The sequence below is a fragment of the Dermochelys coriacea genome, chromosome 6 (genome assembly GCF_009764565.3).
Source record: "Dermochelys coriacea isolate rDerCor1 chromosome 6, rDerCor1.pri.v4, whole genome shotgun sequence".
Lineage (NCBI taxonomy): Eukaryota > Metazoa > Chordata > Testudines > Dermochelyidae > Dermochelys > Dermochelys coriacea.
Window position 1 is genome coordinate 126,050,918 of NC_050073.1, and position 14,417 is coordinate 126,065,334.

At 40.2% G+C, this 14,417-nt stretch overlaps 1 protein-coding gene across 3 annotated transcripts in view; it reads left to right on the forward strand.

Annotated features, from left to right (window-relative positions):
* The window catches only part of MDGA2 (MAM domain containing glycosylphosphatidylinositol anchor 2), a 660,176-nt gene that overhangs the window by 605,777 nt on the left and 39,982 nt on the right, over positions 1 to 14,417 (forward strand). For all 3 annotated transcript variants that reach the window (XM_038407346.2, XM_038407347.2, XM_043516491.1), the window contains one exon: positions 3,097 to 3,274. In XM_038407346.2, the coding sequence (XP_038263274.1) occupies positions 3,097 to 3,274 (178 nt within the window). The remainder of the gene's footprint in view (positions 1 to 3,096; positions 3,275 to 14,417) is intronic.

Sequence of the window (14,417 nt, forward strand, 5' to 3'; positions counted from 1 at the left end):
TTAAAACCAGCCTTTCTTGTGTCGTCATTTGTCATAAGCTACTATGAAACTGCTGTTTTTGCTGCTGTCTCTGCCTCAGCTGCTTGTTTCTACTGACAATCCCCCACGAATGCACAGATCGTGTATTAATGGGTTTCTGGATACTGCTATGACATAAATAATCTTTCTCCCGCAGCAGCTCCCATTTCAAAGCTACCTTTTCAGTGGAGAGCGCTGTAGTAAGAGGCCGTGTTTTAACAAGTAGAGTGCCATATACTGTACACACACCATTTGTAATAAACAGCAGAATTTCAATCGTTAATAGAAATACTGCTCCTCTTATGTATACTTTGTTTTAAATCTTTCAGTCTCTCTCTCTCCTTCCATCTTTTTCTTAATTGACCACCATTGTTTTTATTCCCCCGCCCCAGCATTTCACACATGCATACCTTAACTCGTGAGCAGTCCCACTGAAGCCTAAACATTAGCAGGGTCAGAACCTTAGCATAAGATTTTTCCAAAGTGCTCAGCATTGGCCTAACTCAGTTCCCTTGGAATCTCATGTAATACCCCCACCGTCTTCAATAGAGGCAGAGAAAGCTAATGACTTCCCATCCTTCCTTTGGAATTTTCTTACTTTCTGTTGGTTCCTCAACCTTATTTTTATCTGAGGTGGGTTTGTGTTGTATGTTTAATAATAGACCAGTCCTGTTTTCTTTTCCGTAGATGCAGATATAAAACTTCCAGTCAATGTTTTAATTTTGCTTTTCAAATCATTCACTGGACTCAAATGTGATGTTTTAGAAGCTTATTTCCCCAACTATTTCAGTATACCCTTTTCTAACAGCTTTGAATTAAAAATCTGGAAAAAGAGGGGAGGTTGTTTTTAATAAACATGAAGTTCTATAATTGCAAGTTTGTAATAATTAATGACATCAGTGCACCTGCCAAGCAGAATCAGTTGAGTAGAACATCTCATTATAACACCATAGTACCTGCAGAGTTCCTTTGGGATGGATAATAAATATTTAATGATTTGTTCTTGATAGCCTGGAGAGAATGCCTGTAATAAGCCAGTGTATCTTCAGGTAATATTGAAATATCCAATAACTTTGCTACCCAACATGAGTACACTTTGAGTGTTTCTGGTCATTAATAAATAACTTAAATCATGAAGGAAGTAATGTGGCATTCAGTATTTATTAAACTTTCTCTCTATTTAGATTTTTCGTCTCTTGGTCAAGTGCATTGAAAATGACAAAGTTTATTGATTTGGATGTTGTAACTCCTGTATACTCTATGAAGTGTAAATATATACAACTCCTCCTTATTTGCTTCATATTGACGTTTCATTGTTCTTTTCAGTCCATCCACCTTTCTGAGGTGACTAGGGCTGTTAATAATTGTGGAGTCTGTTCCTATGCAGTGCTGAGTGTCCTCAACTCCTGTTGACTTATGGTGTAATTCTACTGTGAAGTGTGACATTGTGGGGTCATGTAATTGTCTCTCAATTATTTCCATGTCAGATGTGCTCATTGTACAACTAAAAGACACTTCCTTCTAACTGCCGACTCTGCAAACTCGCTCTGAGAGTCAAGCTGCGTGATTCCCTTCTTACTCATTGACGAAGTGGTAAAGCCCTGGGAGCCATACTGTGCTCTGTTACTCCTGAACCTTCTCATTATCTTCAGTTCTGCCCCAGGTGACACATGGGCAACATGATTGCCGTGAATGGGGATGCAGAGGGGCACCTGACTGGGCCTGAAGGAGCAATGCTCTTGACAAGGAGGAATGGAACTCCACTCACTCTGCCAGGGCTGAGAGCTCTGCAGGCAGAAAAGGAGTAAGGAGAGCTCACCTAAAAGCAGGAATCCCTTTCCTCAAAAGTGTTCATGTTTTTGAATAAAAGTTTCATCCTGAAGCAGGGATGAAGTGTTAAAAAGGCAAAATATTCACAGAAAGGGGTTTCAGGAAAACTCCATTTCAGGAGACCAGAAACAGAAATTTTCAGTTTTCCAGCTGCCTTCAGGGGCTCTACCTCCATGCCACTCCTCCAGCTCCAGGAGTCGGAGAGGCATTGCCCATCCCCTGGAGATTAGGGGGAAATGAGAAGGCAGAGCACCCGGTTCTGTTCCACTCCATCCCCTGGAGCTGGGAGCGAGGCAGGGAAACTTGCCTGTGTTTTGTCACGTCTGTCATAGATTCGGCAGAACATTTCACTCTATCAAACTGCTTCTTTCCAACAAAACTGAGTTTCATCAGAAAATTTCCAGGCAGTTCTAGGCAAAAGAACTTACCTTTGTCACTGCAGTCAGCTGGTGTGATTCAAAATACACATTGGGAGCATGTCTACCAGGCACAAAGGTGTCTTCATATGTAGTCTCTTTTCAGGATACAGTCACACTGTGAATGGACATCAAGGACTATAAGTACCCACAAATTTGGGACCTTTGAGTGCATGAGCTGAACAGGAGATTTTTAAAAGAGGGCACATTTTAAACATTCTTTAACTTGATTCTCTCAGTTGAATCTAGAACTTAAGGCTGGAATTTCAAAGGTATCTAGGTGCCTAAAGATGCAAAGAGGTGCTAACAGGATTTTCAAAAGCATCTACATGCCTATCTGCAGTTTTAGGCAACTAATTTCTTTAAAACTCTGGTCCTTAGTGCCTTGCATTAGGCCTCTTTCCCTGATGTGTTAGAAAATTTTAAGATGGAAAAACTGAAAATGCGTGGTTGCTTTCATGGTACTCTGAAAGACCTGTACTTATGTGATATTTGATAGGAGCAGATGTGGTACAACACAGAATGCAATGAGGATTTTGATGCATAGGAAAGGTAAGTGGAGAGAATAGAAGTAACTTATTTGCCCACAGATTGCAAAGGTCAGGGAGTGTGGTTTTAAGGCCTGTTATCTCTGCAACCTCAATTAAAAGATCCATTAGTTATAAAAAATGGGGCTTTTATGTGTTAGGTGGCATAGGAAAGATTTTGTGTTCTTATTTAGAGCTAATCAAGCAAATGAAGCTTCTGCAGACCACTGTGCTCCATTTCCAGAATGAAAGGGTGGCAGTTTGTGGTAAAAGCTCCAATCTTTCCATGATTCTTCTGATTTCAGGCTGGACAACAGCGTTGGTGGGAACAGGAGATCACGGTAAACGGAAACATTCAGAAAGGAGAGTTAATTACATACAACCTGACTGAGCTGATCAAGCCAGAGGCCTATGAAGTCCGCCTAACTCCCATCACCAGATTTGGGGAGGGAGATTCAACCATTCGTGTCATCAAATATAGTGGTAAGGAGATGTTATGGTAACAGGAGACATACTGGAATATGGGTCACACAGTTTAATGTAACTTGTAATGTGGAGTTAAGAGCAAAATTTAGTTGCTGTCACTGTAAGCTGCATAATCATGCTCAAAGAGTAATTATCAATGGTCCGATGCCAAACTGATGGATTATATCTAGTTAGGTCTTGCAGGGGTCTGTCCTGGGTCCAGTACTGTTCAATATTTTCATTAATACTTGGATAATGGAATGCAGAGGACACTTTTAAAATTTGCAGATGTCACTAACCAGGGAGGGGTTGCTAGCACTTAGAAGGACAGGATTAGAATTCAAACCAACCTTGACAAATTGGTGAATTGGTCTGAAATAAACAAGGTGAAAATCAAAAAAGACACATGCAAAGTACTACACATGTAGGAAGAAAAAAAATCAAATGAACAAATACAAAATGCTGACCTAGGCAGTAGTACTGCTTAAAAAGGATCTGGAGTTATCATGGATCACAAATTGAATATGAGTCAACAATGTGATGCAGTTGTGAAAAAGTAATATCATCCTGGGGTGTATTAACAGGAATGTTGTAGGTAAGACAGGAGGTAATTGTCCTACTCTACTTGGCACTGGTGAGGTTTCAGCTGAAGTATCATAACCAATCCTAGATGCCACGCTTTGGGAAAGATGTGATCAAATTAAAGAGAATCCAAAGGAGAGCAACAAAAATGATAAAAGGGTTGGAAAACCTGACCTATGAGGAAAAGCTTAAACAAACAAAGGAACAAACAAACAAAAAGCTGGCCATGTTTAGTCTTGAGAAAAGAAGACTGGGGGGAAGTTGATAAGTTGTCAAATATTTTAAAGTCTGTGATAAAGAGGGTGGTGATCAGTTGTTCTCCATGTCCACAGAGGGTAGGACAATTACTGATCAGCTAAATCTGCATCCAGGGAGATTTAGGTTAGATATTAGGAAAAGCTTTCTAACTATAAGGATAGTTAAGCTCTGGAATAGGCTTCCAAAGGAGGTTGTGGAATCCCCATCATTAGAAGATTTTAAGAACAGATTGGACAAATATCTGACAGGGATGGCCTGGGTTTTCTTAGTCCTGCCCCGCAGCACAGGGGGCTGGACAATGACCTCTCAAGGTCCTGTCCAGTCCTACCTTTCTATGACACTACGAAATTGAACAAATAGGTAGAATTATGTCTTAGGCCCCGATGCGGCAATTGGATTGTCACAGGCAGACCCTTGCGCCTGCAGAAAGCTTGCTGCTCTGTGTAGAGCTGGGCAGCTATAGCATTTTCAATTTCCCTGGAAATTCCACAATCTCCATTTTTTCCCCATTCAAAAGTGGAACAAAGCCCTCCCCCAAAACTGAAATTTCTCATGAAACACAATTCAGAAGAAAACATTCTGAGTAGATTGAAACATTTTGTTTAGGTAAATCTAGATACTTTGTTCCATTTTCATAGAATCATAGAATCATAGAATATCAGGGTTGGAAGGGACCCCAGAAGGTCATCTAGTCCAACCCCCTGCTCAAAGCAGGACCAAGTCCCAGTTAAATCATCCTAGCCAGGACTTTGTCAAGCCTGACCTTAAAAACCTCTAGGAAGGAGATTCTACCACCTCCCTAGGTAACGCATTCCAGTGTTTCACCACCCTCTTAGTGAAAAAGTTTTTCCTAATATCCAATCTAAACCTCCCCCATTGCAACTTGAGACCATTACTCCTCGTTCTGTCATCTGCTACCATTGAGAACAGTCTAGAGCCATCCTCTTTGAAACCCCCTTTCAGGTAGTTGAAAGCAGCTATCAAATCCCCCCTCATTCTTCTCTTCTGCAGACTAAACAATCCCAGCTCCCTCAGCCTCTCCTCATAAGTCATGTGCTCTAGACCCCTAATCATTTTTGTTGCCCTTCGCTGTACTCTTTCCAATTTATCCACATCCTTCTTGTAGTGTGGGGCCCAAAACTGGACACAGTACTCCAGATGAGGCCTCACCAGTGTCGAATAGAGGGGAACGATCACGTCCCTCGATCTGCTCGCTATGCCCCTACTTATACATCCCAAAATGCCATTGGCCTTCTTGGCAACAAGGGCACACTGCTGACTCATATCCAGCTTCTCGTCCACTGTCACCCCTAGGTCCTTTTCCGCAGAACTGCTGCCGAGCCATTCGGTCCCTAGTCTGTAGCGGTGCATTGGATTCTTCCATCCTAAGTGCAGGACCCTGCACTTATCCTTATTGAACCTCATTAGATTTCTTTTGGCCCAATCCTCCAATTTGTCTAGGTCCTTCTGTATCCTATCCCTCCCCTCCAGCGTATCTACCACTCCTCCCAGTTTAGTATCATCCGCAAATTTGCTGAGAGTGCAATCCACACCATCCTCCAGATCATTTATGAAGATATTGAACAAAACGGGCCCCAGGACCGACCCCTGGGGCACTCCACTTGACACCATGCCAACTAGACATGGAGCCATTGATCACTACCCGTTGAGCCCGACAATCTAGCCAGCTTTCTACCCACCTTATAGTGCATTCATCCAGCCCATACTTCCTTAACTTGCTGACAAGAATGCTGTGGGACCGTGTCAAAAGCTTTGCTAAAGTCAAGAAACAATACATCCACTGCTTTCCCTTCATCCACCGAACCAGTAATCTCATCATAAAAGGCGATTAGATTAGTCAGGCATGACCTTCCCTTGGTGAATCCATGCTGACTGTTCCTGATCACTTTCCTCTCCTCTAAGTGCTTCAGGATTGATTCTTTGAGGACCTGCTCCATGATTTTTCCAGGGACTGAGGTGAGGCTGACTGGCCTGTAGTTCCCAGGATCCTCCTTCTTCCCTTTTTTAAAGATGGGCACTACATTAGCCTTTTTCCAGTCATCCGGGACTTCCCCCGTTCGCCACGAGTTTTCAAAGATAATGGCCAAGGGCTCTGCAATCACAGCCGCCAATTTTCAATCTTTTAAAACTTTTTTATATATAAAAACAATGAAGTTCATTGCAAAAAGTTGTTTCAAAACAAAATTTAAACATTCCTTTCAGAAAATGTCAAAGCTTTTCATTTTGGAACTTTTTCTAAACAACAGGTTGTCAAACGTGACACTTTTTTTAACATTTCAGTTTTGACGAAAACAGCTTATTTTACTCACAAAATGTTTCAACCACAAAATTCTGACGAGCTCTAGTTCAGGGCAAGTGTAAGCGTCTTCCCACAGTGACCTGCAGATGCTATGTGGGCACAGAGGACTGCCCACATGAATCTAGTTGGGTTTTGGATTGCTATAGCCTTTGTTTTATGGAAATCTCCATATATTGCCAACATTTGACTCTTAGACCTGCACAAAAACCTTAGTTTTTTGTTGAATATTTGTTTAATGAATTGAATTCTCTTTTCCTGTTTGTTTCCCTTTTGTGTTCACTTTCTGTAAATATCATAATGAAAGGACAATATGCCCACGTGGGGTATCTCTACTGAACTCAGTGGAGCTGGGCCTAAATAATACCAGCTGAGGACCTGGCCCAATGACTGGAAGGATTTTTAACTGAAAAAAATGAAGTAAATTTAAGTACATATTGGAGGAGCTTTGTAAGAAGGAAATTTAAAAGTTTGGAAATGCAAGTGTGAACATTAGAACCCTGATTCTCTGTTACCCTCGTCCAAATAGGAAACAGATGGCATGTGACGTGTTGAGTCAAAACTAAGCAACATAATTCCGAGACGCTCTAGCAGCTAGCTAGCACAATGGCCAGAGCTGTATAAAAACTTGAGAGAGCTCCATTTTGGATACCAACTATAATAGGTTTCAGAGTAGCAGCCGTGTTAGTCTGTATTCGCAAAAAGAAAAGGAGTACTTGTGGCACCTTAGAGACTAACAAATTTATTAGAGCATAAGCTTTCGTGAGCTACAGCTCACTTCATCGGATGCATCCGATGAAGTGAGCTGTAGCTCACGAAAGCTTATGCTCTAATAAATTTGCTAGTCTCTAAGGTGCCACAAGTACTCCTATTCTTTTTGCAACTATAATAGGCGGCTCAAAGGCAATCTGCAGACCAAGAATTACTCCTGGAAATTAGTTATCAAATAATTTTGAATAATGAACAGATCTGAGAAAATTGTAAGCGGCTTGTGCACAATTCATGAAAAGAAAAATACGCTACATTTATCAAATAAATTATTCATGATCAATTATTAGCTCCATCACGGTCAATTCCAGTGTAAATAATTTATTTTAGTGTGTTACTATCAACCAAAGAAATGAAATGAGACACCCAAAAATATTGATTCCACAGACACATATTTGTACTTTCCAATTCTGGACAGGTTTCAGAGTAGCAGCCGTGTTAATCTGTATTAGCAAAAAGAAAAGGAGTACTTGTGTCACCTTAGAGACTAACAAATTTATTTGAGCATAATATTAATTCTGGACAGTTACCCTGCTCACAAGATGAGCCAAGCTTAGGGGTTTTGCATTTTGCAGAAAGTAGTTGTCTAAGCAATGTATTTGTGTCCCAGCGTATGAACTAACCAAAGCTTAGGTCACTTAGGTCTCCTGAGTCCCAGGCTGCTTAACTCCTGGATCATCTTTCCTCTTCCTGACTGATCAAAAGAGCAGCATTCAACTTATGTGTGGTTAGCTCATCTCCCCTTTGGCTCATCTGACAGTGCCTGTAGCCTGTATAGCCTGAGCACAGGAGGTTGTTTCAAGTATTAGCTGTGACAGTGTGCTAGAGGCATACACACCACACGCCCCACAAGGTCACTTGCTGAATTCAGGATTTTGCTGACTTATTAAGTCAACTGAAGAGTCTAGCCCTGCACTGGCAGAAACACTTCCATGTTTCTGCTGGAGGGAATTTTGTTCTCAGATCTGTCACTAATACAGATTTGAATGAAATACACACGCATTTCAAATGTGCTGATGAAGTACCTGATGCAAAATCAAATCACCAGCAGAAAACAAGCCGTTTGCATTATATGCAAGATGGGTACATTAGTTTTGGAGCGCGATTCAGCGCTATTGATGCCGGTATCTGAAACTTTGCAATTTTAAAGATCATGAATAGGCTGCAAATCAACAGGATAAATCTCAAGTTGCTTTCCTTTAAAGTAGAACTTGAGATAGTTAACCCTTCATGCACTTCAAACATGGGGTGTGTCTGAGCATCATTATCATAACAATTGTCTCAGCACACCTATTATAAAGCTTTATTTCCAAGGTGTACTAGATTCAGCCATAAAATAATGAGATCTCACACATTTATCCCAATGTAGTGTTTTATAGTTATAACCTCAAATGCTTGATTCCTAGGGATGTTGTTAACAGGCTGACAGGATACATTTCACACAGCAAGTCCACATAATGTAGATGGTAAACCATAAATATTTATCCAAGAATTAAATAAAAGCAGAGAGAACACGGCTAGAAAGGACAATTAAGGTAACAATTTGCAAGCCTCTTTTCACTGCAAATGTTTGTTCTTTGGGGCATCTGGCCAAGCAGCAATGCATTGGAATCGTAAGATTTTTAATATACTTTTAATCAAGAGTGTGTTGAGTTGCATTCTGTCTCCAAGAGGAATATATTCTGGATTCCAGCAGTGCTAGCCTATGTTTCTCACATCATTTCTTTGGACATTTCTTATTGAAACATACTGTAGGTTTAATTCTCACACTAATATATTAGTATTTCATTGTGAGCTCTATGATTGGTAACCTACATCTCTTAGTATATTATATATTTATATTTTTACTCACTTTTTATTGTATCCAGGATAAAATGCAGATCGGACTAATTCTAATTAGAGATGCTAGAGCTGTTTGCTACATCGTTCTTTGAACTGAGCTGAACCAGGTGTACAGAGGGGGAACAGAAGGGCAGTGCACAATTTAAATCCTACTTTGAGGGCTTAAGTTGGGTTTACATAGTGTATCATTAGAATAAGAATGGCCATACTGGGTCAGATCAAAGGTCCATCTATCCAGATTTCCTGTCTGCCGACAGTGGCCAATGTCAGGTGCCCAGAAGGAATGAACAGAACAGGGAATCATCAGGTGATCCATCCCCTGTATTGTCTGTGTGTTGACTCCGCATGGAGCCAGTTTCACCCTTTAAGAGTTGTTGGAAAGTTTTCAAGAATCAACAAGCAATTTTCATCATGTCTTTTGCTTCTGTGCCCTCATGAGTTATAGAAATTGATTTCCTCTCAGTGCTTCTGGCAGAGATAGCAGACTCCTGGCTACCAGCAAAGAGTTAACATGTGAAACTCTAGTTTCATAAAAATTGAGAGATATGCATGAAAAAAGTAGATCCAGTTTGCACAGACAGTATGTTGTTTCAGAGGTAGAATTCTGTAATTTCACATTGGTTAAAAAGCCATCAATGAACTACAGAAAAGTAAAAACAGAACAGACTGATTTTAAATACACCGTTTACTGGGACCAGGGCCTGGATACTGCAAGAGTCCAACAGCCCTCAGTTCCCATTGGCTTAAACCAGGAGCCTATTGGGTTGGTGCACCAACGTTCCCTCCTTCCGCCTAAATCCAAATCCATCATAGGTTACAAGTACAAATTACCTTGGCAGCTTGAACGTAACTCCCCGTTTTGCAAAGCTTTCCAATATATCACACAATTTAACACAGGTAGTATTATTTGCTCAAAGGAAAACTCAGGGTTGGAATCCCTAAGATATTGCAAGTCCCAGGACTCAGGTGTATTGCCAGATGTTTATATAATACTCACCAGTACTATGCACGTCTCAAGTACTATCAATCCCTCTCTTTCCCAAGTTTCAGAGTAGCAGCCGTGTTAGTCTGTATTCACAAAAAAAAGGAGTACTTGTGGCACCTTAACTAACAAATTTATTAGAGCATAAGCTTTCGTGAGCTACAGCTCACTTCATCGGATGCATTTAGTGATCTGTAGCTCACGAAAGCTTATGCTCTAATAAATTTGTTAGTCTCTTTCCCAAGCATTCTTTTCCATTCCCAGAGCCTTAAAATGTAAACAAATGTGTGATTCTGGTGTGCTGTTCAATCTCCCAACGGCTTCAAAATGTCTGTATTTTATTATCAAGTGGTGGTAGTCATTCCACAGGTAAGGCTTGCATCAGGCTGACTTTAAAAAGCCCTATTTTCAAAACCCCTCTAAATTTTTATTGAAGCATCTGATTTGTCTTTAAATAGGTATGCTTGACTTAGGCTAGAATAAGGGTTTTTAAAGAGATTTGTGGTAAATTGGAGATTGAAGGGCTAAATCTTCAACTATTGCAAATAGACATACCACCACTGGCTTGTCTTCACTATGGGGGTTAGTCGACCTAAGTTACGCCACTCCAGCTACATGAATAATGTAGCTGGAGTTGATGTAGCTTAGGTTGACTTACCCGGTGTCTTCACCACATTGCATCAATGGGAGATGCTCTCCTGTTGACTTCCCTTACTCTTCTCGGAGAACTGGAGTGCCGGGATCGACCAGATAGTGCTCTGCTGTCGATTTAGCGGGCCTTCGCTAGACCCACTAAATTGATCCCTGCTGCATTGATTGCAGCACAGTCGATCTCCCCTAGTGAAGACCAGCCCTTAGTGAAGCTATGCTGGTTTGCACAAACTGGAGATCTAGCCCAAAGAGTATTATATGCTAGGTGATCATAATTTTCCTATGTTTTCAAAATATTCCCATTCAAAATAATGCAGTCCATCATGAAATTTCCACCCGCAGTTTCTCAGCTGCTTTATAACTCCCAAATCCACACATTTGCACAGATCTGCAGCAATGAAGTAAAACATAATTTTTACAGATGAAATTTCCTCATTATGAGTTGAATCCATCTCTGGCCTTGAAAGTTAGCACCATCAATGAATTTGCCATTGAAAGATATCCCCATCAGCAAGTTCATTGCTGAACAACTGGAATAACTATATGGAAATATTGAGATTAATATTTTTCATGTTTATATCTGTTGATGTTGTGGCATTTCTTGATGCCTTTTACCATTTTAAATATTAAACAATGAAAAATCTGCATTTCATCTACAAATGCACAAGTTGTGTCACAGTTGTTCATGGCTACAATGAATGCATTGGAATCTGAACATATTCTAGTGACTTCTATATTTACTATCAAGTAGTATGAAGTTAATCTAATATGGGAGTAGTTACAGAGCACAGCACAGCACAGCATGAATGAAACCAGCAACTGAAGATTAACATTTACATTGCTCCAAAGCAAACACATGCAACTTTCAATGAGCTTTTCTGCTAGGAGCTGTTTGAATGAATGTCCAAAATGTGGAAACTATATAATTAGGAAAATCTCAATGATGTGTTTTTTAAAAAATACCTTCACCTCCTAACCCATACTTTTAGGTATAGACAAAAAAAGGGAAAACACACTAGTACCTGGTACTATCAATCAAAAGTATGTACACATGCTTTGTTTTCCACCTTCTCTCCACTGTGGCATGGAGAAAAGAAAAATCAGCATAGTATGAATGATATGATTACAATCAGATAACACTTGACGAATCACTTATTAGATGCATATATTATTCTGCAAGAGAACATTCAGTGCACCAAGTAAACAAAATCACATCAATTTAAATAGCACTAATCAACTGTGTAGGCTAGTGCAATACAAATATGTCTTGTAGTAACAATTTTAAAGATCATCTTCATCATTTCACATAAATCCATGTAGGCTGGTATGTGTGACAAAGCTCTGTCCTTGCCTCCTTGGGTCCCGTGTTTCCTGGCGGATTTCGCTAGCCTCAGAGGCTCACTGTGACCCTCCACATAACCCTTCTTTCTCTAGAGACAAGGGTCACAGTCTACTGAGCCATTTTCATCATAAGCCGGCGAGGGAGGTGAGGAGAAGTTATCCTTCCTTGCACAGTCTCAGTTGTCTCCCAGTCTCAGTGATTAAACAGGGGGCAAAGGTGGGGGGGGAGCCCGGGCCCACCCTCTACTCCAGGCTCCAGCCCAGGGACCCTAGTAGTATCCGCTATGGTAGCTGACCTTTTAGAAACATGACATGTACAATTCCCTGGGCTACTTCCCCCACAGCAGCCCTCACTTCCTCAAGCTCCACTTCACCCTTATCTCAGGGTCTCCTTCCTTGTGCCTGACATGGTGTGTACTACTCAGCCTCTCCAACCGCGCAACTTCTTCCCACAGCTCCTGACATGCACACCCACCTGACTAACTGGGAGGCTTTTAACTAGTTTCAGCCAGCCCCTGATTGGCTTAAGGTGTCCCAATCAACATAGCATTCTCCCTGACTTCTGGAAAGTTCTTAATTGGCCCCAGGTATCTTAATTGACCTGGAACATTTCCATTTCACTTAACCTGGTACCAGGTATTTGTTTAGCCTGGAGCTAATATGTGTCCCACTACTTTTCTATAGCCATCTGGCCTTGCCCCATCACATATGGTAAAAGGCAACTATAAAATCTCTGAATGTTCAGTAATTCCGTTTCAAATCTGAACACACACTTTCTTTATACATCTTCCTATGTAAAAAAAAATTATAATAATTCTTAAGCAGCAATTATAGTTGCAAACGGAGCTGCTTCTTATCACTCCAAAAGCAATGGGCAGTATTTCTTCAGCATATATAGAATGGGACTCCTGATACACCTGTACACAACAAGAATGGTCTGCCATATGAAGCTGTCAATTACTACTCCAACACTTACATTTCCATAGGCTAAATGTTATTTTTTTAAAAAATATTGACTTTTCTGTAGGTTAGAAAAGTATATCACTATTACATGCCTTGATCCTGAGATCAGCTCAGACTCCAGATGGGTGCAAAGATTCAGCCTCATGGATCCAGTTTCAGGACTGGGACCTTATATAAGAAGATTACAGAGCTGCACTACAGCACAAAATTAAGGCCATTTTTGGGGTGCGCAAGCAGAAAATTCCAGTACACGGGTGTGTGTTAAAAGCAGCATGTTAAATTAGGTGTTACAATTAATAAGGCAGATTGTCAGCCATGACTGATTTCTTTTGTGTCTCTTAGCTTACTTGGCTTAATATTTCCTTTCTCTTTTTGTTTGCCCTTCGTATTTAGATTTCATGTTCTTTGGAGCAAAGGCTCTAACTATATGTATGTAAATTGCCTAATACTATTGGATCCTGGGGGCCTTTATGCACTATTGTAATACAAGCTGATCAGGAAATTTTCAACAAACCATTTTTTCACTGAAAAATGCCAGTTTGTCTAAAAAAACCCTCCTCTTTTAAGAACAGGATCCATTTCAATGAATGTCCCTACTGGAAAAGTTTTTGGGTAAAATCTCATTTCCACATTTTCAAATTGGGAAGTTTTGGAGGTTTGAGTTGAAACAACTTTTCATTTAAAAAATTTAGTAAATTTAGACTAAAAAAATGTTTTTAAAAAAAGAGAGAAGTCAGAATAAAAACCAACCATTTTGATTGACCTGAACCAAAACTTTGTTCAGATCTTTGGTGTGCAAAAATTTTGAAGATTTAAACTTTTTGTCCAGTTTAAGATGGAAATTTTTTTTGATATCTCAAACATTTTCATTGGACAGGAAAACTGTTTCTCACCAATCTCAAATTATCGTATCAATAATAAAAAAATATAATCAGGCACCTGAAAATATAGTATATAAAACCTTAGCTATTGATGTCCAAAATTATTGCTTTTTTTTTAATGATTTGTCTAAGAACAACCATACTGGATCACACCAATCATCCATCTACCCACTAAACTGAGTTCCGTGAGTGGCCAATGCCAGGTGTTTCAGCGGCAATGAGCAGAAGAGGAATTCTTTTTCCACCGAATGCATCCAATGAAGTGAGCTGTATCTCACGAAAGCTTATGCTCAAATAAATTTGTTAGTCTCTAAGGTGCCACAAGTACTCCTTTTCTTTTTTGCGAATACAGACTAACACGGCTGCTACTCTGAAACCTCTTAATGAGCAAAACAGGGTAATTTATTGAGCATGGGGTTGCATCCCTGACCATCTGAGCTAATAGCCATTGATGGACCTCAAAAAGAAAAGGAGTACTTGTGGCACCTTAGAGACTAACAAATTTATTAGAGCATAAGCTTTCGTGAGCTACAGCTCACTTCATCGGATGCATGAACTTACCCATGAACTTACCCC